Raw genomic sequence first — 24,686 nt, forward strand, 5'->3', positions numbered from 1 at the left:
AATAAATAAATAGATAAATAAATATATATAAAAAATAAAGAAAAAAAAGGGAAAGAAAGAAAGAAAGAAGGAAAGAAAGAAAGAAAGAAAAAAGAAAGAAAAAAAAAAGAAAAAGAAAAACGCTTGATCTTTGTTAAAGTCTCGAGGAAATATATTATTATTTTCCTTGGACCAAAGGAATATCTCTTGTTATTTTTTTTGTTCTTATATATTCTTTTCAAAAATATACAAATAAGAATCTATTCTCAATATTCTTCTCTATAACTCTCTCAAACGTTCGAGCATCGTTCTTGCATCTTATAAATAAATAAATAAATAAATATATATATATATATATATATATATATATATATATATATACATATATATAATATCTATATACATATATGTATATATATATTTATTTAATTTATTTAAAAAATCGAATAAATTTATCCTACGTCGTAACGGAACGTCTGGTGAATATAATACGACTTAACAGAATTAAAAGAAGACGGATTTTCGACCAACTACCATCATCATCATCATACCGAATTTGGCATATTCCAAGCTGTGGAGAATCGCGAGAGATTGTATTGTAAGATCTTTGCTCATTGATGTAATATTATTTTTGTACAAATATTTTATCTCATATCTTATACGTTTATTTAATATATATATATATCTATATATAATAATAATTAAAATTATATTATTTTCATTTTAATTAATTATAGTGCGGCAGTGGGTCGCGGTGTAGAAGTGGGATGAGACGTCCTCAGCAAGAACAACAACAACAACAACATCATCATCATCATCACCATCATCATCATCACCACAATCATCAGAATCATAATCATCATCATCATCAGCAACAAAACAATCAGCATCAATCACATTATGGATCGGCAAGTCCAACGCGTTCGCGACAGTCCCACGATAAGGTAAAACCTTTCTTTCTTTTATTTTCTTTTTCTTTTTTTGTCATCTTTTTATCTCTCTCTCTCTCTCTTTAGTTTATTTTAATTATTGGATTCTGCGAAGGAAGTGATTATAAACAAAAAAATAAGATACACTTAAAAATGAGGGATAGAGAGAAGATAGGAACGCGAATTGTGTGTCAAGGTCGCGTAAAAGTTACTGTCTTCTTTTTCTTTTTTCTTATTTTTTTTTTTTTAATTTAATTGATTAAGTTTACGAATAATATATTTGGGTATACAGTAGAACCTCCCGTTATGTGAATTTATTGTAAGAGTAATTATACGTGCAATAACTTCTCCGAGTTAAAGTATAGTTGTATTACTGTAATAGAACAAAAATAGGATTAGTATAATATGACATTAAGGAAGGAAAGGGATGTATTTGTTGCAAGTAGATGATAAAAATGTAGATTTAATCAAATTCCTAAGGTAGATGATCAATTACAAGGAAGATGTTAAAATAACAACTCTATGGGGAGTGTTTTTTACCTGAAGAAAGTTAGTGATTTGATCAAATCTTTTTAACTGTTTTATTGATAGTGAAAAGATGAAATAATACCATAAAACCATACATTATTAAATGTAGAATAGGTAATACAAGAATAGTCATTGAAAAACACAAATTATTTATTTGAAATTAATTAACAAAAAAAAGCTGATATTTTGAAAAACAAAGAGTATATTTTTAGTAAATGCAATTAATAAATAATAATGTCCATATATATTTTGATTAAAATTGACTTGTTTATTTAATCTTTTCACTAACAATAAAACAGTTAAAAAGATTTGATCAAATCACTAACTTTCTTTAGGTAAAAAGACCCTCCCCATAGAGTTGTTAGTTTAACATATTCCATGAATTAATCATCTACCTTAAAGATTTGATCGGATATACATTTTCATCATTTCCCTGGGACGACACATTCATATAATGTAGATGTTCTACTAGTGTAACTCGAAAAAGTCCTATATTGAAAGCTTCTAAAAAGGGAAAATATAGTTGAGATGATGGATAGCAAGTTTCGAGATGCACTGATCCGATGGATTTTTGAATGTAGGAACTTTGAAATGTCATATGCGAATAGTGACGTTGCATCCATCGTCGATCGTTGACCGTACGCTCACAGAAAAACTACGTCGGACGAGAATTTAACCAAGCTGGTCGGTCTCTCAGGACGAGTCCCGCCTTGCAAGAGTGAAGCGAGTCCTCGCAGGATCATTCCTTGGCCGTGGCAGAGCAGGAGGAGGTGGAGGAGGTGGCGGTGGAGGTTCAACAAAAGTTTTCGGTGTACGGCTAGACTTGATAGAATCTTATCAAGAAACTGGAGTACCTTACGTGGTTCATCGGCTCTGCAGCTACATCGAAACTCACGGATTCCAAAGTGCTGCGGTATTTTGTTTGTCCGGTGGTAGTCCACGCCTGGCTGAAAGATTGAGGACAGCTTTCGAAAGAAAAGGTGATGCAGATTTGGAAGTTGCAGCTTGCCCATCCACAGCAGCCACCCTTCTTCGACAGTACCTGAAAGAATTGCCGCAACCCGTTGTACCGTCCACGTTGGTCGCGAGATTATTAAATCTTCATAACAGTTAGTAAACGGTTTTGATTATTGTTGAGGGTCAATCAAAAGTTCGTGAGTTTATTGTATTATAAATTGCACAAATGGGATTGTTTTCTGTACAATTTATTTTTGAAATGTTAATAAAAAAAAAGACACACGAACTTTTGGTTCATACCTTAATATCTATTATTATTATTCAATATTCATTTATATGTGTCGTTTATGTTCGTGATCAAATATCACTCTGATCAATTTAATATAATGTTAGTTAATTACGTTTGAACTAAACATAACGATATATATATATAGTTAATTAATTCGAAAAGCAAATCGTTCAATCAATTGATTCCAAATTTTTGTTTGTTTGATTCAACTCGTTAATCATAATTATATCTGCTTCTCAGATTATAATAGTCATACATTTATTCAATTGATAAATCATTTTTGACCTTTTCTTTTTTTCAACAACAGATGATTATTCAAATAATCACGAATCCTGGATTAAATCGACGAAGGAACTCCTGTCAACCCTCCCGTCCTCTCATTATCACTTACTCGGTTACTTGGCGATTTATTTAAGCAGATACGAAGCAAGACACGGACGCAGTGCTGGTGTATGCGGTGTATTCGCTCCTGTTATTTTACCTCACGTACCACCTGCGACCATACTTCTACGAGACATCCTTACCGAGGCACACCTACTCTTTCCCGATTGGTAAGTTTCTCTACAAATTTATCTTTTATCTATGGAATCTAAGTTTAAAATGGGTTATAGTAGTAGGAAAGTGTGTTGGTTATCGATACCATCAAGCTTTAACCATTTTCTCTGCAAATATTGTCCTTACGTAACTTCCTCTGTCTGTCTCTCTCTCTCTCTCTCTCTTTATCTTTATCTTTGAAACACAGAAAAGATAATAGAGAACCAACCAATAGATCGACCATTTAAATAAATCACAAATTATTTGGAATTCAATTGAAAATAAAACATTGTAGGATAATATAATGCAAATAGGATAAATTATATTTGTCTATTTTGATTTAACAAAAAGGCCGATAAATTGTTGCTTCCTTTTTTTTTTTACTTTAACGGGAATGTAAATTTTGAGGGTATGATAATGAAGGGTGGGGTGGGGGACGGGGACGGGGTGTAACACGTTTTAGACTAAAAATAAAATGTTGTTATCGCACGTTCGATAAGGAAAATTGGGTTGTTATGTTATATAACGCGTAAACAAAGTATATTTATACAGAAAATAATACGTTTTTAACATTTCATAATTTTAATGAATATTTTATCAAACGATTTGCTATGATATCTTGATCGGTGGTAACGTGATCGTTAAATCAAATCAATCATTCTTGTTCTTGTTCAGAAATCGTTTAACGTAATCGTTCAAGTATATTTGAGGGTTTGCGTTTACCTTTTTTAACTTTCTTTGCTCGTTTATGTTCGTATGGATGAATTATTATCGTCGTCGTTTGGTCCATTGACGCGTGACTCCTTCGATTTTTGCTTCTTACGTGACTGTCATATCGATCGGTCTTTTAAAAACGTACAATTACGAATCGATACTCGTGTCTCTTTGTCGAGTATTCTTTTATTATTATTATTATTATTCTTATTATTATCATCAAAAAAAAAGAAACAAACAAATCTTTCATTATCCAATAGAATTAACAAATAAAATTTGTATTTATTAATAAATTCATCTGATATGTTTTTTCGTTTTATTATAAATTCAATCTAAATAAAAAAAAATATTTGTAGTATGTTCTAATAAAAAAAAAAAGTCTTCTTCTCTTTTCCTTTTTTTTTTTTATTTAATTTATTTAATTCGATAAATTATTTTTAATTGCGATACAAAAGTTACATTGATAGAAACTAATCAAAGTTTTAAATAAATGCGCATTGCAAGATTAAATCCAACAGTTTGATTACAGTAATAATGAGAGAGGTAGATTGTATAAAAAAAAAAGATAGAAAGAAATCGTACGACGGTATCGATCAAATAGGTTTTCAACGAATGGTATGCCAATCGATTGTTAGAACTATACTACTTTGTATGGAATGCATTGAAAAATATCTAACCGATATAATATAGCAAAACAGTTCTATTTCCTTCTACCGAAGTATAATACGAGTCTAACGTAATAATTGGATGAACTTTTGGCTAACATCTAACGTGTTTTAACACGTGCATATCATAACGTAATGCATATATTTCGATCATGCTCTGATCACAATTGCATCCGTGACAGAAATTTTCTCACACATATATATATATATAAATATAAATAAAACATTGAAATAAATGTGTGAATGTATATATGATTAATTTATTATACTTTAATTTATTTATACTTTTATTTATTTATTTTAATTAATTAATTTATTATTTATTATTTTATTTTATATATTATGATTGATCATTATACTATTTCAATATTATAAATAATTCAAATACTATTTTTAGATAACAATTATTATTTCTAATTACGTAATTACGTAATTAATAATGTAATATTAGATAAGATGATTGCTTTATTCGAATTTATTATTAATAATAGAATGATAGAAGGTTTTAGCATTAATTGTATTAGACAATAGGAATTGTTGGCACGATTATAAAGTTTGACTCGTAAAGAAGAAAATCGATTAATTTTAAGAGTGTCTCTCTGTGTCACCTCGTTACCATTGGCACGGAGCCTTTTGGTAGTCATGTTTCTCATTCGTATGAGGTCGATGAAACCGACAACAGCAAATTGTGAATGCGTTCTTTTACGATCGATCCAAACGAATAGGAAAAGGAAGGAAGAAAGTAAAGAAGGAAGGAGGGAAAGAATGAATTCTTGCAAGACACGAATGAATGGTGTCACGAATGGTCTATGTGTGTGTATGTGTGTGTGTGTAACAAAGATATTATTCGAACTATTTTACTATCTTTTTCTCGTCCTAGAAAAAAAAAGAATAATAATATAAAGAAACTAATACGTCCTTCTTCTTCCTAGAGTACGTCTCTGAAGAAAAATGATTCCTCGTTTAACAAGAGCAATATCGTGGAAAATTTTCTTCAACGTTTATATAGCACAAGTTGTAATATCTACGTGAGAGAAATGATGTCATTGAAAATGTAATTATGTTTGGTTGGTTGGTTGGTTGGTTGGTTTTTTTCCTTTTTCTTTTTTAATTATTTTATTTTATTTTATCTTTTTTTTTCTCTCTTTTTTTTTTTTTTTTTCAAAGTATTCAGAAGGCCGAGGTACAGGAACGTTATTATAAGATCGGCCATGATTCCATGGTCAAAATGATTTGACCGGTTACAATTATATTAACCGATGTACGATTCATTATGATTTCTCGTAAGAACTTCTTCGAGACACACATACTTTTTATTATTATTTATTTATTCATCGTGCATGATCCAACAAGATTACTGATGTCTTCTTAAAAGTTCTTCCTTATCGTTGCATTAGGTGTTAAACTTTATAATAGAATTAATTATAAGTTTCGATTGGATTTATTTATGATACTCGCGTGTTAATATAGATAAAAAAAAAAAAAAAAAAAAAAAAAAGCGTATATAAAACGAAAATATTATTTCTGACATTGAGATTAATTTTTCTCGGATGGTAATTGAAAATATCTAGGATTAAAATAGAAACGTTTAGATCTTGTTTGATCGATTAGATTGGCACATTAAAGAAAAAGAGAACACATACACACATAAACACACATACACCATGCCGTACGTAGCACCACGCATAATACAATTGATCGAAATTATTGAAATATTTTCTAACGACAATTGATGTTCGATCGTTTAAAAATAATAAAAAAAAAAAAAAAAAAAAAAAAAAAAAAATGAAATCAAAGTCACGTGCACGACTCGTTTATTATATTACGTGTCAAAATATAACAATCATTATTATTTCATATCTTATTCGTAATCGTAACGTCAAAGTTATATTACTCATCGTCTAGAGTATGCGACACGCGTTGAAAAGAGAGAGAGAGAGAGAGAGAAAAAGAAAAGAAAAGAATACAAAATTAGAATTAATAATAACTCGTTGCAACGTTAATGCACTTGTGCCAAGGTCTGGGAAACCTTTAAATTTAGAGAAAGGTCGATATATGTAGAGAGACACTTACATATATGCACACACACACATATATATTCATTAGAACTCAGGATTAGAAAATTGTAAATGCGATTAGTTAACGATTTAGTATTACTTCAATTTAAAATCTATCTTACACGATAGAAAAAAAATCATATATATATATATATTACGATTAAATAGTAATATTTTAAATTAGCTTTTTTATATTTAATTATCTTAAATAAAATTTTCTTTTTAAAAGTAAAAGAGAGAGAGAGAGAGAGAGAGAGAAAGAGAAGAGTCCTTGACTTTTAAAACGTTCCTTTGAGTTATATTTTTGGAGAAGGAGAGAAAAGTAACGTCATAACGTAAGATATTTTTAAGAAAATTATTTTGAATATTGGCGAGAGTAACTGCGCAATTTCTTGCGAACTTTAGCAAGGGGTGAAGGGTGGTGGTAGTGGGGGGAGGAGTGGTTTAAAGGGGTGAAGGAGAAACGGTGAGAATTTCTTAGGCCGTTAATACAAATTTGGCAAAAGACCAGAAAACCGTCTTCTCCTTCTTCTTCTTATTCTTCTTCTTCTTCCTCTTCTTCTACTTCCTCTTCTTCGAACTTTCCTCTTACTTAAAATAATAATTTCAATTTGAGTTCTCGTGTTATTTCGTTAAGTATTATTCAATTTTATATTTGCATATATATATATTTATAAATAAATCCATATTAAAATTATATCTTTTTTTTTTTTTTTTTGATTTCGTTCGATGATATTTCGTTTATTTCTCGACATTGATCTCTCTCGATTTAATTTAAACAATCCTGTTTTTGATTATGCAATATCGATACTCTTCTTTTATAATATAATGACTACGTTAAAGTGTTAAATACGTTACCGTTGCGAACACGAATCGTGAATATAAAACTTTAACGAAAACAATAACCATTTCATTTAAAATACACTTTAATATCAAAAGAAAAAAGAAAAAAAAAACAAAAGGTAAGTAATATGAATTTACACGTTATCGTTTAATAAATTCATTCAACCTTTGCCATTGGATTATAAATTAGAAATGAAACTTAATCGTTATCTTCGATCGATAAGATTTTCCAGTGAAGAGGGGTGGGGTGGGAGAAGGGTGGTTATTCTCTCTTCTCGTATCCGAGGTTACACGTGCATGAATCATAATAGGGAGAGAGAACACATGCGTGCTCATGGCGGTGACCTTGAACAAATATCCATTCGGTTAAATATCTTCACCCCCCCACCTCACCCCTCACCCATCACCCCTCTTCTCCCCGTTTATCCTCGAAGAATATAATTAAATTATAACTAAATGTATTTTATATTGTCGCGCGTATAATATCTATCGAAAATTTTTGAATCTTTCATTTTTAATAATGTATCGTAGATAGAAGAGGAATCAAAAGAAATTTGGTTTACTCTAAACGAGGAGATTTTGTTCGTAAAGAAAAATAAAAAAAATAGATCGGAATGACGATACAATTATATGACCATTAGACTGTAATAATTTTCCTGAAAAATTGTCAGTTTCTTTTCTACGACAAAAGTTAACCCTCGTTTTATCTCCCGAAGTCAGATAAAAGATAACCAAAATGGAAAAAAAAAAAAGAAAAAAGATTAACGTGTCCATTTGAGTATTGTGTCCCCCCCACTCACCACCACCGACCTTTACCCCTCACCCTTCGTACCTTTGGAAAGTTTCAGTTGGCTAGTTGTTAAAAAACAAAATTAAAAAGGAAAAAATACAGGTAGAAAGGTAGAAAGAGCTTCCCTTTTGCTTCATTTATTTCTTTTCTTTCTTTATCTTGAATAAATCTTTTGCGATTTTGTTCTTCTTTTTTTTCCATTTCGTTGAATCATTTCTAAAGTGAGAATGAATCATTGCGTAGGCTAAAGAAGCGTGGTATCATTTTGTTTACTGGGCGTCTTCCCCCCGGTTGCTATAAAGCCACTGATCCAGAGATGACGTAACTCTTCCTAATAGGCTTTGCTGATCTTTAACAGACCTAAGACACCAATACCAAGAAAAAAACACTGTTAGGAATAGACGGACGAACGAGAGAACTACGTTGGTTGCACGTTCCTCTTTATTATTATTTGTTCTTTCGTGTTAGTTATATTCGCTTTTTTTATATATGTGTGTGTGTGTTTAGTGTTTAGTGTTAGTGTGTTCGTAAGAGAGGGATCCCATTTGGAAAAAGCCGGTTTGAGTTAGACGCGTGTCTCTCAGAACGAAAATAGGCTCTCTCCAAGAGTTTGTTACCTGGACCCATAAGTTTTATCAATTCCTAGTGGAAAGTACCCACTAATATTCGATGTAATTTTTTTTTTTATGTATATGTGTGTGTGTGTGTTTTTTTTTTTCTTTTTTTAAACTTGACTCCCTTCACTTTTCTTCTCTCTCTCTCTTTCTCTTTCTTTCTCTCTTTATATAAATATACATTTTGGCTCGTGATTATTGGTTTAGAGTCAATATTATTTATAATAGAAATAGAATTGCGTCAGAATTCTATATTAATATGGGAATAAGAGGTCGGTTATATATTTTATGATTATATTATTTAAATGTGTTCAACCATCGATCAATTAAATTGAAATATCAAAAGATCTCGAATAATAGGAATTAGGGTAAAACTTTTAATTCATTTTTTTTGTTGGTTATATGTTAAAACATTGTATGGAATTTCAATGTAGAATTATTATTTTCTCCGAAGAGTAATCGGTTACTCTACCACATATTGATTTTGCAAATGGTTATGCGCGCGTGACGGTAATACTAATTTCAATTGGTTATAATATTTATAATGTGCCAACACGTGATAGAATAAAACTCGCGTTTTAATCGAATCGTATTACACGTACGGTGGTGTCAATTTTTTTCTTTTAGAACCAAAGTAATGGGTTGACTATGGGGATTGTAATTCAACTCACATTTACGCATTGTTTTGTTGATATAATTTATTAAAAACGATAATATTTTCTTTGCCTTATTTTTTTTCTTCTTTTTTTTTTGTTTGTTTCATTACCATTAGACGATATTAATGTAACATTTTCAATTGGAAATTATTATTTCCATTGTAATAATTTCACGAGTCCTTTTGTGAGTATTCAAATCGTCGTTTAAGATTTAATAATGATGAAACGTTGAAATGTATGTTTAAGACGATCGAAAATAGAGACGATTGACGTCAAACCTTTTGCCAAATGGACACGATCGAGATACGAAAATGTTATTCGAAATTTTTATACGCTTTTCCGATGACTTACATCATCTGTTTGTACGTATGCATATGAATATATATATATACAAATATTTATAAATATTACTAAGGTACATTTAAGGATCTAAATTGTATTCGTTAAATATTTTTTTTATCGCACACAAATGTCTAATATACCTATATATATAAATTCACAATGTGTGATTATATAGTTATTTTATTTCCTAACAATCATTTAACGAAGCAAAAACAAATATAAACTATTCAATAAAAATTTAAAGAACACGTTAAAATCTCAGAAATTTCTTTTCGTCACGTATATCGTGCGCTTTCGTGAACCACGAACAATCATAAATATAAAAAAAAGAAAAAACGTGTCGCTTATCTGCATCAATGATTCAAATTTCAAATTCCCATTGACGCATAATATTTAATTAAATAATTATACTTTCTCTTTCTAAAAAAGAAAAAACAATAGTTTGAAAATTACGAGCTTGTTGTTCAAATGATAATATAACGTGAATTTAGATTGATTATTTTCTCATCGTAAAATAATGATTATTCACTCGGAAGTCAACTGGTATCGATTCAACGAACGTTCGAGAATATTTTAAATGGTCTGTTTATCTTTTAAACTGACGTTGACGAAATAATAGGAAAAGTTTTTTTAATGAGAAAATTACGACGCGTGATTCACGATCGTATGCTATTATAAATATATATAAATACTATTAAATATTAATAAATACTAAATAAATCATTTAATAATTAAATAGTACTATAAATACTATTAAATATTATTATTATTATAAATAGTATATATATACATACTCAATCAATCACTAATACATATAAATATACATATATATGTATAGTGAGTTGAATATTATGTATATATATATTTATTTTGTTAATTATATTATAATACTATATATCTTGATAGGAACGTAATACACTTATATATATATATAGTGTTCTCTATGGAACGTGTAGCATTCTTTCGGTAGTGAAGTTCGTGACGGGGTATATAAAAGAGCAAACTTCGAACCGGTTTCATAGTTGTTTGTGTTTCTCTACTACTACGAGCATGAGGGGATAGGAAAGTACGCATGCGCGCAGTCTGTCAACTGATACACAAAACATGTATCAAAATGTTTTTTTTTTCTTTTTCTTATCCATATGTATATCCTACAACCCTCTTTCCTTAGCTAAGAAGTAGCGCCAAGGTCACAGAAATTCGTTTTGCTCAAAAAGTCGGTCGCATATATATATGGACGAATACAATTGGTTTGCAAGGTAGAACGAGTTTTGTCAAGTACACACATATTTTATTTTCTTTGATATATATATATATATGGATAACTTCCTTTGGAAAGTTTTGATTCAACAGAGAGACAAATAATTAATGCACATTAATTTATATCGCAAATCGATCAATTTTGATTTTAATAATTTCTAAATACATACCACCAAAACGAATTTAAAGAGACATTCACAAATAATAAATAATACAAAATTAAATAAATAAAAGAAAAAAAGAAACAGCCCGTAACATAGGAATTATAATTTCAAATTAGAAAACCACCGATCCTATTTGATCCCGTTGTGGAATAAACAAAAAAAAAATCGAAGAACACACATTGTGCACGATCGATGCACGCGATCGGATGCACTTGGAAGAAATGCAACTTCTCGCTCTCCCCTTCTCCCCCTTTCTCTCTCTCTCTCTTTCTCTTTTTTGTATTCAACTCAATAAACATGTTTTAATGGTATTCATTGGTAAAAAAAAAAAAAAATAAGAAATAAATACGTTGAGGGTAGACAGACAGTATCAACTAAAACCCAAAAAGTTTGAAGAAAAAAGAATTAAACGTGTTCAATAAAAATTCTTCATAGTTAAATAATAGTGAAAACTAGAAATAATTAACAACAAAAGTTTAATTATTAATCTCTTTTCCTGGCATTTACCTTTTTGACGGGAATTTGCGGCCCATGTTGTTTGCAAAGAAAATAAAATAAAATAAAAAAAAATAAAAGAAAATAAAATGAAAGAAAAAGAAAGAAATAAAGAAAGAAAGAAAGAAGGAAGGTAAAAGAGAGGAAGAGAAAGAGAGAGAGAGAGAGAGAGAGAGAGACACGAAAAGAGAAAGGATACAACACAACACTTATGTGCAGAATGGACGTCCCTCTATCACGTGCAGGCAGTTCCTACACGCGCGTGATTACTACGCCTTCTACATATACACGCAAAAAGATAGGATGTATTTACTCATATATATATATATATATGAGAGACACAACACACATACACATACGTTTAAGTATCGAGTCTTGCAAGCGCGAACGGATATAGAGACCGGAGCCGACCGGCAACCGGTGCAGTCCGTTTTATGCCTTTTCAACGTGAGTTAGTTTAGTAGCAACGTATCACAACTTTAAATTTTAAACAACAGTGTTAATAAAAAAATAATAGTAATAATAATAATAATAAGAAGAAGAATAATAGTTTTATTACGATTAGTGAAGGAACGTTCGTTGCATGCAAAGAGTGAATGTGAATGTAAATGTGAATGTGAATGTGAGTGAATGTAAATGTGAGAAGAAGACAGACAAGACGTATGTACGTACCCACAAGTGCACACGTACGAGTTAAAGAATTTTTCTTATAGACAATTAGTGAACAATTCGTTAGATAATTATCTAACGAAGTATAATTAAGTTTAATTATTTCGTTCACGACTATATATATATATGTGTGTGTGTGTGTGTGTGTATTAGTTTTGCCATTTGTGCTTTTAACGCCTATTAAAAAAAATTCGTGTGAATATTTGTCGTCGTCATCGTTTTCTTCTAAGCACACACACACATACATACACACCTATATATACATTTATATATACATACAGTGAGATAGTCGTGTGTGTTTTTATTTTTCTATTTAAATTTTTCCAATTTAGTTTTTTGTTGAATACAATTTTTGTAAGTTTGTATTATTTATAAATCACATATATACCGTGTCGTGTGCGTGTTTGTGTGTATATATTCGTGCGTAAATACCGTCGATTATAAATGTTTCATCGAATTGCCGAGAGACTCGTCGTCTTCTTCTTCTTCACGCCGGTACTCCGCCATTGGAAAAGAAAGTTGGTCTTCGTGATTACATGAGTGTTGTTAACGGAAGCAACGGATATTCGCGTACAGTGAGTTGCACATTTTTTTTCCCGAATATAAATGCAATTGATTATGATGATAAAATAATAACGACGATGATGATGTGTAAGATCGGAAAAATCAAACAGCAACACGGCTTCTAACGAAAATCATATTTAATTTATTCGTTTATATTTCGTTTATACTCTTCACTTATCTTTCTTTTTTCTTTTTATTTTTATATTTTTTTTTTCTTTCAATTAGGATACTATCATTATCATATCGTGTATTTTCTTTCTAGAAAATGAAGGAAAATAAAAAGAAATGTGAGTGGAATAATATTCTCTAATATTTTTCTACCTAACTTTCTGTTCTTTTTCTTTTTTTTTTTCTTTCGTAGTAATAATAATATTAGAGTATCGTTATTCCCTTCGTAAATCTTTCCATGTTTAGTTAGGAAAGAGAAAATAGGGAAGAAAAGGGTCCTTTTCGCATAATCCTCCCCCTTCTCCTCAAGTTGGATTTTCTTTTCACAAAAGTCAATGGAAATTCGAAGAAACAAGATATCTATTAGAAAAAAAAAAGTAGAAACATATGTATAACACGTGGTCTCGATAGTTGGTATTATTATTAAAAAGAAAATGTATTTTGTTTTTCTGAATTAGGAAAGTTTTCTTTTGTTAGAATATCGTTGGAATTCGATGGAAAGTTTTACGCGAACAAACTGATGAGTTTTCTCTTTGTGAATTATATTTAATGATGATCCTCTTCTTCGTTCATCTATTACTGCAATTTATGTGTACTATTTCATATTTTTTTCTTTTCTTTTCTTTTCTTTTCTTTTCTTTCTTTTTTTCTTTCTATTTTAATCTCGAACTTCTTCCTTATTTCTAAACAAACTTCGATTCTTTATTTATCTTCTATTTATTTTTCTTTTTCGATTCGTTTAATAAAAATATAATAAAATTATTATAAAAATCTGATCGAATATATCATACTTTTAATAAAAACGCAATAACCAATGAGAAATATTTTCTTACGCACAATTTCTGTATATAATTTTAGAATATATATATAAATATTTTTTTTTTATTCATGTGAAAGGAATAAAAAGGAAAAAAAGTTATTCGTCAAAAAAGCATATTGCAATGAAAAATATTGAAAAAAGAAATAATATATCTTATCAAATGATTTCGTTAACGTATCAAGTTCTTGCCGGTGCAAGCAGAAAAAAAAAACGTAATAGTTTGCATTTTCTCGTCCTTAGACAATTAATAAATCCGTAAGATAAGTCGGATATAATTTAGAAGAGTTTTTTTTTAATATATTACCTTTTATTTAAAAAAAAAAAAAAAATACGTTTCTAACGATTAATGGAAATTTGTCTTCGGTTGGTTGGTTGATTTCGCAAAAGTTCTTTGTTGCATCGTTCGAATTGATTCCTTTTATATTTTTTCTTTTTAATAATATTATTTTATTATCACATCGTCATCATTATCATTATTATTACTATTATTATTATTATTATTATTATTAATCAATATTAAAAGTAACATCGTAGTAGGTAGCATCGTAGGATACAAGATGGTAGCACATCATAAACTCGTTCTCGTTTATCAGGATTAATTGAATTATCACAGTTGCCTGATCCCACCAACTTGTTAGATCAATGAGCGTGATAGATTCATCGGTTCCTTCGTGAATAAATTTTGCGCTTCGCGAATCAAGCTTTTCATCTTTAATCACCTTCTTTCATAGTGTTAATAAATACAAGAACGTTGTCCTACACCTGTTTATTTGTGTGTTGTATGTTGTGCATTTTCTTTCTCGTTTTATACATAATAATCCTTTGAGAAAGGAAAATAATATTATGATGCAGTTATCTCACAGAGAAAATAATAATAATAAAAAAAGAAAAAAAAAGATACTTATATAATAATATTAATAAATAATAATAAATAATAATTTAAACTTTGTGTGTTAAAAAAAAAAAAAGAAAAAGACATTGTATCGAAATATTAAATTGAAACAAATTTATTGCGACTTTTCCAAATAATAATAATAATCATAATAACAAAAAAAATATAAAAAGAAAAAGCGTGCTTACGTTGCACAAATAATAATATATTGTTTATACGATGTTAATAAATTAAAAGATTACAGAAATGTAAAAATTATGTTGGTGGTAGAAACGACGAAATATTATCAGCGGTCAAATGACTCATACCGAGAGAATTTTACTTCTTCTTCTTCTTCTTCTTCTATTTTTTATATTTTTCTTTCTTTCTTTCTTTCTCGGGCCTTACGTTTGAAACGCTAAAACCGGTAGTAAAGAATCGTCCTTTTTTTTATTTTATTTTTTGCTATTTTTTTTTTCTTTCTTTGAGAAAAGAATAAATCTTATAATAGAATAGTATAAACAAAAATATCAAATCAACGTTCCAGAATAATTATCGTTTTCCTTAATCGTATTTTTAGATAATTACATTCTAAAATTGTGATTGATTACCATTCTCTTATACAATGTAGAAAATTACATCACTAAATAGCAACAAAATTGTTGACGATATAACACATACACATATTGTATATATATGCAAATACATACATACAATTGGATAACTTACATAATATTGTCTCTGTAAAAGGATGCGTTAACATAATTAGATTCAAATGTGTCGTAAAAAAAAGAAAATGGAATATTTACGACTGTGAATACAACCTACCGAGTTTACTATAACTCTAGATGAAAAATAATTTACCTTTTTCAATTTTCAAAGCATCAAATTCTATACACAAGATTATTATTTTTGTTATTGTCTGGTTTTAAAACGTTTAACAGACCGGTTTGAAAAAACAAAAAAAACAAAAAATAGAAAATAATATAATAGATTGGTATAATATGTTAAATTTTGTTCTCTTTGTTACAGCATTCGTGAGAATACATTGAACGGTATAATTCCTACGGAAGATTGCACAATTTGCAAAGATACGAAAGACGAACGTAAAGTATCCGAGGGTACATCGTTACTTTGCACATTAAAACCACGTAAACGTAAGGAACGACGAGAATCCTGTTGTCAAGAACGAAAATTGATAAGGTATGGTTGCAATTAATTTGTTTTCTTTCTTTTTTTTTTAAATCATTGAAATAATAGCTCATTAATCTAATAGTTTTTTTTTTTAAGGTAACATATTCCTACTAAAAGAAAAGTATTTCTATTTATAGCACATACCATTATATTCTTATTTAGAAATAAGTATTTATAATATTTACGTATAATTATATCAACTTCTTTCTATTCAATGTTAAACCAGTTACAGTATAAATAAATGTTTAAGTTGATATGTTAACATCGATGTGTTACGTATTTTCAGAAGTAGTAGTGAGGAACGTGTTCTTGATACACCTAACGATACAGCGGATACGATAAGACGAGTTAGTAGTCACGAAGATTTCAATAGCGAACAACATTTGAACATATTGTCACAACTTGGACAAGACATGGGTCATGGTGTGGTAAGAAATATTAGATATTTTTGAAATCGATCCAATCAATGAAATTATAGATACGTGTTATACATATATATATACATATAAGTATATATTATATTAAATAATTATTATAGGGGAAAGAAAAGAAAAAGAAAATAGAACAAACGTTTCTTATTTGTAGATGATATACACACTCTACCGGCCAAAAGTTTGGAATAAAACAACGTAAAAAAAAAATAAAAATTCAGAGAAAAACAGGATTATTTATAAGAAAAATAAAATGAATGCCTTGAACGTAACCGAGGTAGATTTATTTGTCAAAAAAATCTTATACGAAGTAGTATTGTTTTAACGTTTTGTATTAATTGTTCTTTTTTTTCTATCTTTCTTTCTTTCTTTCTTTCTTATTCAAGTGAATGAATATATATATATATATATATTTTTTTTTTTATTAACGATATAGCTTGATATATATTCTAAGCAAACCCCCTCTCCCCCTTTGGCAATTAATTTATCCGAGTGTGTTTTTTCCAATTGAATATTTGTTCCGTGCTTCTTGTAAAAGTTGGTAAAATAAAATTAGGTGCATAAACTGTACAAGAGCATTTACGGACAAAAGAGAACAATGCTAAAAGAATCATTTTAAAACGTTATTCAATTTGTTAATGTTTGATATTTAACGCTAGATCGTTTGAAAAAGAAAGCTGATAAGTATATTATTATATTAGATTTTTTTGATAAAAAAAAAAAAAAGAAAAGATAAAAAAAAACAAAAACGATTTCAAACTTTTGTTCAGAAAATTTATCCATGTGTGTATGTATGCGTGTTTATCTTTATAGAGATGCGGGGGTCTGCCTCTGCACGAGAGAACAAATGTATCACCAGTTTCTAAAAAACCATCCCCGGTACCATCACCGTGCGAAGCAGTGTTGGCAACCGAGAGATTCGAATGCGATGCTGAACGTTTAAGGAACAGTGAAAGATTTAGCAGAAGTATTACTCCAAGAGGAAGAAGACAAGCTCGTAGAAGAAAAATTCATAAAGTACCGGACACCGATCAAAGTTCAAGCAAGGTATATTAATACCTTTGTTCAAAATAATCTTCATCTTTTTTTATTCATTTTAATTCAACAAGTATTTCATCCTGGATATTACGATATATATTTGATAATATAACGTTGTTTAATTTTTTTTATAGGAAAATGAAGAACACGAAAATATTTATACCGTATCACCGAGCCCAAATGATCACAACGGATCACCAGCACAAAGTTTTCTTGAAATGCTGAGCAGTGGACCTAGCAGGTCTCCATCACCAGCTCGGCCGCCAACGGTTGATCACGAAGATGGAAATAATCCTAGTCTAACTAATTGGGGTTTTCAACATCGGCCAGGCAACGTACGTACTTTTAGGAAAATATATATACATATAATAATATTTTATAAATATAATATAAATCTAATATGTATATATATATATTTACATTAAATCAGGAAGAAGTTTCTGATGCAAGAGTAGAAGCTATGCTATCACCTAGAAATTCATTGCTGGTACCTAGGAGATTCTATTCGGAAAATGATACGCAACAAAATGCTCCGAATATTTCAGAGATTGGTCTGAAAAATTTGACCAAGCATATTAACGGTTTGAAGAAGAAGATTAAAAAGTACGAGGATGAATTCGAAGAGAACTTTGGTTACCGTCCAAGTCATTCGGACAAAATGAGTAATCGTGATATCAAGAGATTGTGTACGGAATTAAATAAATTAAGGAAGGAACATAAAATGTTAAAGGAGGATCCGATTGGTGCGCTTATAGCTAACGCCAATAACAAATTAAATATTCCTGGAAGTCCAACTAATAATAATAACAGTCAAGAAAAATCAAGAACTTCGTCGATGGAGGAAATGGTCATGGAGGTGGAAAAGAAACTTACCGAGAAACGATTGAAATGCAATCGACCAGACGATATGGAGGAATTGACCTATGAACAATTGTTTGACGAAAAAACGGCGGTACAAAAGGCGCTATTACATATTGAAAATACCTTTGGTAGACCAGTTTCCAAAGATGACAGATTTATCGTACGACCGTTGTACGATAGATACAGAACTTTGAAAAGATTACTTATCAGATCAGGAGCGGTAAGTCAACGGGCCCCCTATTCCAATTATTATTAACACAGACATGTGCTTAATATTTTATTATATATATATATATATTTTTTTTTGTGTTCATCCAATTTTACAGAGTAAAAATAAGGATAGTATTTCGGAGTTAGCAACAATCTTAGAACACGAAGCAATGGATTTTACTTCATCCGCTTTGCCAACCAATTCTACGGACGCGGAAAGAAGAGCTAGCGAACCAGATATGTCTCATAGAGGCATATTAGATTGTATTGAAACAGTAGACCAACTTCCAACTGATAGTGATAGTCAACACAGTAGTAGCGAAGGGAGTCGTAGTGCTGGAGAAAGCCTTCATGCTATGCCACAGTAATATATATTATATATTATTTAATAACAATTAAAATTATATTCATCTATAAAAGATCATCCAAATATAGTATCATTAAAATTGTTTTCTTTTTACATTCTTTTTTTCAGAGAAGAATTATTGGTTCAACAAAGGATTACCAGGGAAGAAAAGAAACGTCTTCGAAGGGCTTTGAAGGAATTAGAAGCACAATTTGAAGCTCGAGCAGGACGTCGTATGCAAAGAGAAGATCGTGGCCCCCAAGTCACGACCGTTTATGAATCTTACAAACAAACTAAGGCAAGACTTAGACTGATCGATGCTCTTTTGGCTAAGAATGCTTGATTTCGATAATAAATTTTAATATCTATAAAACGGATATGGCATATAACTATTGAAAATGAGAAAGATGAAATACTTGCTATGTTTGTATTTGGTAACTGAATTCATTGATAATATCCGATACCTAAATAAGATTGAAATTGAAGGCCTGCAAAAGATTATTAGAAAAAAAAAGCATCCACGTTAAACCAACAAGAATAAATAGCATGTGTGTATGTCTAAATATATACAAATCAAAATGCTTTTACGAGAAAAAAAAAACAAAGATAAAGGAAATACATCTTATTAAAGTAGAGAATCCTATTAACTTTCACACAAGTCTGTGCATTCTGATTAATTATTTATAATCGTACATCTTTCTCTCTCTCTCTCTCTCTCTCTCTTTCTCTTTCTCTCTATCTATCTATCTTTTCTTTTCTCTTATTCCTTTAGTAGGCTCGTAATAATTATTATTTCAAATTTTGTTGTTAAATCACCGTTACCATCGTGAAGTTATATTTGATTTGTTTTTAAAAATATTGTAACATAGATTATCGATCGAATCACTTTTGTGTCTGAGAATTCCCAAGAGAATATATATATATATATTCCGCAATAGTATATAAATATATACAAAATAAATATATTATCATTAACAAAAACATAAGTAAAACAAACAAACAAACAAAAAAAGACAAGGAAAAACGAAGATGACGAAAAGATTTTTTCGAGTATAATTGTATTGGTGGCCTATGTAAAGTTTTTATGAAATACGTGTCTTTATGGTAAATTTCATTTACCATTATACGCAAATTTTTGAAAATGAATTACCAGTTTCTTTCGCTTCACATGGAAGTTCGGACATTTGTACTTTAATTATTATGATATATTATTATTATTATTATTATTATTATTATTATAAATATACGTTTTATCATAAACTATTTATTTGTATTTAGGCTTTAGGTACTATTTTGGAAATGCAAGAATAATATAAGGAAAAGTAACACCTACAATATTGTTATACACATGCTGATAATATGCTATAAAAAATAACCACTGTTTGATAACAGGGTTTAACGCACAAGTAATCACAAGTTAATACATATACATATATATATATATATCAATTGACTATTAATTGACTATAATTTTTGTTTGATTAACTATTCAATACTTGATCTTTGTAAAAGTATTTCAAAACATTTATGTTCATTTTTATTAAAAAGTAATTGTTTAAACGCATCTATTTTAATTCACAGAGGATCTTCGTGACGAGTAATAACTTTCCATTCTATTTATTAGGAATGAACAAATGCGTATTTTAATTGAATCAATTATTTCCTACACATGTTAAAAAAGCTGAATAAAGTGTGCACTATTTGTATTTATATCTTTAAAGAAGAAATAATTTCTAGTTGTGTGGTTTCTATACGACTGGGAAGAAAAAATAAGAAAAGTAAATTTATAATCGAGAAATGAAGAACGATTATGTATGTGATTACTTGTAATATAAAGAACATTTAAGAGATATCACGTGTTGTAATTCTAGAGTACTATAGAATGTTACAATCTTGTAGTGTATTAAACATGCTCTTCGCACTATGAACTCTATGATTTTTGCATTACATTTTCTGCGAGTAAAATTTCAAGGCTGATTTGTACGTCTTGTAAAAGGGTAAAAGAAAACAATACAATCTAGTATAAAAACGGCCTTAAAATTTTACTCGATTAAATTTTTTTAAAAAGAAGCAAAAAAGTATAAAATAAAAAAGACCTTTCGACCAGGAGTGCTATCTCTCTTTCTTATTTGAGTTTAATAAAATATGTTTAAGATAATGAGAAAGAAATGCTTGTAGATTTAATAACGATGAATGAATGCGTTACATAAATATACATCTTTCGATAAACTCGAGTGTGTACTACGGTCGATAAGAACTTCAATAAAAAGAAGAAGAATTTTGCTTATAATGTAACGGCAACAATATTATTATATTTGCGCTTTTTATATATACATATATATATTTATTATTTTATTTTATTTTTTGCTGCTTTTATATGAAAGCGTTTGTTTTTGTTCACATACGCTTTTTTTTTAACGATAAACTTTGTATGCGTTTCTTGACATCTATTTTTTATATTCATTTATTTTGTTTTAACTATTATTATTATTATTATTATTATTATTATTATTATTATTATTATTATTATGATTTTATTTTTCTCACGTAAACTAGCTTTTGTTGTTAAGCAGAAGTTTAAGATTTATTTTAAAAATAATTATACTCGCGAAAAGACAAGCGGGAATCACGTATGAATTCTTTTACCGTAATTGCGAAAAAGTAAAAAAAAGGCAAAGGAGAAGAAGAAGAGAAAAAAAAAAAGAACAATTTTTGAGACCAAAGCATTTTTGTCTGTGATATGATGAGAGATAAACTTGTGTTGAGAGATAGAAGAAATTGTATGCTTAAGAGGGTACACATTTGTTCGTAATTACTTTATGGAAAATTATGGAAACGTGTTTTTGAAAATTCTTCTGGATGTGGTTGAAATTATCAATTCGTTAAATTAATTAAAATATCAAAGTCATTAACGATAGGATTGTATTTTTTTAAGAGAAATAATTGGTATCAAATTTCAGCACGGTGATTAATTATAACAAATAAACAAAAAACATACTTATGTATACATGAATATCATATTAAAAAAAAAATAAAAAAAAGAAAATAAATAAAGAAAAATCATATTATTTCTTCGAAGATAATTAATATTTCTTAAGACGATTAAAGTATGCTTTTTATTGAATAATACTTCCCGTGCTTTTTGTAATTTTAATATATCGAAAATAACGAATATAACTATAACAACTCCAATATCAGCAGAGGTAAAAAACATAAGACAAAATCTATTTATGCCAAGAATCATTGCTTCGCTAGTGGTAATAGCATTATTAGATTCTAACACCGAACTTCTAACAAAAGCTTCTTCCTTTCTCCAATTTGCTATATTTTCATGGGACATAAGATTTATAATTATTACAAATAATAATTATAATTTCTCGCATTCCACTGTATTCAATGCAACATGAATGGTTGGGCTTGAAGTCATATCAATTAAACTTATTTGTATCTTGCGTTATTTCGTCCGTGTTTATGGACAATTTGTATTTCATAAATAGTCATTGCATATAATTCCCTATTGATATTACAATCAATATTTATTTCCATTTGATTTTATGTAATTACAACCATAAATAATTTTTCATGTTTTCATATCCTCTTTTTTATCTGTACATAATAATTCATTTTTATAATGACTCGCTATGCCACTGCGTCCTGTCTGCGCAGGACAAGGAGGATCTTCTCCTAAATTTTGTTCAACTCCTTTCCAAGATCGCTCTTGAAGAAATTGCGCTCCTGCATTGCCAATAGCGACAACACCTATTTTGAAATTGAATATTAATATAGATTTGATTATTAATTTTGTACGTAATTATAACTAAAACATTACCTGGTGTTTTCAAAACTAAGGCATTCATTTTATCTATACAAAGAATATCCTTATTTGTATTTCTAATATTTCCAGAAATCAATGAAATGTCTGTTTCATCGGATATTTTTAAATCGCAGTAATTTAAACCACCAGGCAGTATTTGCCTAAAATCAATACAATATTGTGTAGAAAATTTCCTCGAAGCGTTGAATGCTAAATCAACTTCAAAAGGCATTAACATGGGTCGCAAGAAATCTCGAGAATCAAATACCTCATTCTCTGAGCATGCTATTACAACAAAGGCATCGATCTAAAATAAAACATTAAATATGCATATTTTAATTGTTATAATTAAATTAACAAATTATAGTAAAGCAAAATATTGTACATACCTCTAGAAAATTAGCTAATTTTGTTGGATCTACTTTACCAATGGATAAAGTATACGTTTTCTTATTATTTTGTTTAAGAGTATTTTTAACCATTGATATACATTTCAGATAATCTTTAATTCCTAACGTAGCCACCACTATACCTACTGCTTTAGCATCTTTAAGCTTTTCAACGAGAAATCGTCTTCTTTTCAACCAGGGTGAATTTAATACATTAAATTCAATAATTCTGTTATTTTCAAAACAATACCATTTCTTCGCGGGAATAGTCATTGCTAACGTTGAAAACATTTTCCCATTTTCTCCCAAAAATATTGCTTCATAATCATTTATCGTAGAGCCATTTTCTAAACTATATACTCTACCTAAGACAACAGTTTCTGATGAATTTTTCGAATCCGTAAATTCCACATTTGATGTACAATTTAAATAAGATAAAATTAAGTTGTTGAATGTAAGTTTTAAGCTGGTGTATATAGATTCTGCAAAATAATAAAATAATATAATTCTATTGCTCTGTGAACTATAAATATGATTAATTTTATTAAAATAAACTGTAACTACTTACCAATTAAATGTGCATAAGCTACGTCATAAAAAAGTATACACTTTTTGGTTGTATCTTGTAATGTTTCCTTAAGCTGATCTTCAAAGCACGTTAAATCGATGTTTCTTTTTGGTAAAACATGAAAAACCGATATTTGATTTACAGGATTAAGACAGGCATGTCCAAAATGTATTATACCATCAGCATTGATATGTTGAGCAGCAATTATATTGATACAACAACTGCCACATATGGTGTCTCCCAAAATATATACTTTTCTATTTAAACATTTTTCTAGATTTAATGCGATATTCACTGAATGTAACAAAAGTTCATCTGGGAATTGTAAACATACCTATAAATATATATCATTTTTTACATTAAAATTTATCCAAATATTAAATGTAAAAAAAAAAAGATACAAACCTTTTCTAAGTTATTTGTTTCAATCCACTTTACACATTTTTCTATTTCATAAGGACACTCATTGTCAGTTTGACTTTCTAATTGTTCATCCACATTCTTTGAATCGTTCATCGTGATATTATTATCCGATAAATGTTCATTCATAATGAGGAATGTACACGATTTATTATTGCACAAGAAACATATTAAAAAATTACTTTATTGCAATTTTTCAAGACAAAAAACTTGTAACGCGTCATGTGAAATAGAATTAATAACAAAACATTTTAACACTATTTTTCATTGGCATTTAAATACTTCACCGCAGGAATTATTATGTACAACGTATCGAAGAAATTTTGGTTAAATAAAATTAAAACAGCGATTATAGCGGCTGTTATTGTAAACTACTAATCTTCGTATTCGATATATCGATCGTCATTTGTCGAAATATATTTTCGATATATCGATCTTCATCTATCGAGATATATTTTAAACTGTAACATTTCACTTAAATATGAATAACTATGAAGACGATTATTT

General features: G+C 29.0%; 2 protein-coding genes and 1 long non-coding RNA gene across 3 annotated transcripts; 2 read left to right on the top strand and 1 right to left on the bottom strand.

The window, feature by feature from the left end:
* The first annotated feature begins 375 nt into the window (after positions 1 to 375).
* Positions 376 to 20,921, top strand: LOC122524404 (protein FAM13A). The gene is made up of 11 exons (XM_043646682.1): positions 376 to 577; positions 717 to 923; positions 2,134 to 2,545; positions 2,990 to 3,233; positions 15,941 to 16,111; positions 16,389 to 16,530; positions 17,347 to 17,580; positions 17,706 to 17,906; positions 18,002 to 18,652; positions 18,759 to 19,006; positions 19,118 to 20,921. Exons 2-11 carry the CDS (start codon positions 747 to 749, stop codon positions 19,329 to 19,331), a joined length of 2,694 nt encoding a protein of 897 aa, XP_043502617.1. The 5' UTR covers positions 376 to 577; positions 717 to 746; the 3' UTR covers positions 19,332 to 20,921.
* On the top strand, positions 8,759 to 12,447 carry LOC122524405. Its single transcript, XR_006305531.1, has 2 exons — positions 8,759 to 8,956; positions 12,036 to 12,447. It is a non-coding gene; the product is annotated as an uncharacterized LOC122524405 (long non-coding RNA).
* A 1,512-nt stretch (positions 20,922 to 22,433) lies between the features above and the next one.
* On the bottom strand, positions 22,434 to 24,546 carry LOC122524406 (2-(3-amino-3-carboxypropyl)histidine synthase subunit 2). Its single transcript, XM_043646683.1, has 5 exons — positions 24,165 to 24,546; positions 23,760 to 24,093; positions 23,192 to 23,673; positions 22,818 to 23,109; positions 22,434 to 22,747 (listed from the first exon to the last, which is right to left on the bottom strand). The coding sequence occupies exons 1-5, from the start codon at positions 24,306 to 24,308 to the stop codon at positions 22,569 to 22,571; spliced, it is 1,431 nt and encodes a 476-aa protein (XP_043502618.1). The 5' UTR covers positions 24,309 to 24,546; the 3' UTR covers positions 22,434 to 22,568.
* Between the last annotated feature and the right edge of the window lie 140 nt (positions 24,547 to 24,686).

The sequence above is a fragment of the Polistes fuscatus genome, unplaced genomic scaffold (genome assembly GCF_010416935.1).
Source record: "Polistes fuscatus isolate 324 unplaced genomic scaffold, CU_Pfus_HIC Scaffold7, whole genome shotgun sequence".
Lineage (NCBI taxonomy): Eukaryota > Metazoa > Arthropoda > Insecta > Hymenoptera > Vespidae > Polistes > Polistes fuscatus.

Coding starts and splice junctions, on each gene's coding strand:
- LOC122524404 (XM_043646682.1), top strand. CDS start 747: ATGAGACGTCCTCAGCAAGAACAACAACAACAACAACATCATCATCAT. Junction 2,546..2,989: donor ATTATTAAATCTTCATAACA/GTTAGTAAACGG, acceptor TTTCAACAACAG/ATGATTATTCAAATAATCAC. Junction 16,112..16,388: donor CAAGAACGAAAATTGATAAG/GTATGGTTGCAA, acceptor ACGTATTTTCAG/AAGTAGTAGTGAGGAACGTG.
- LOC122524406 (XM_043646683.1), bottom strand. CDS start 24,308: ATGAATGAACATTTATCGGATAATAATATCACGATGAACGATTCAAAG. Junction 24,094..24,164: donor AAACAAATAACTTAGAAAAG/GTTTGTATCTTT, acceptor ATATATTTATAG/GTATGTTTACAATTCCCAGA. Junction 22,748..22,817: donor CTTAGTTTTGAAAACACCAG/GTAATGTTTTAG, acceptor ATTTCAAAATAG/GTGTTGTCGCTATTGGCAAT.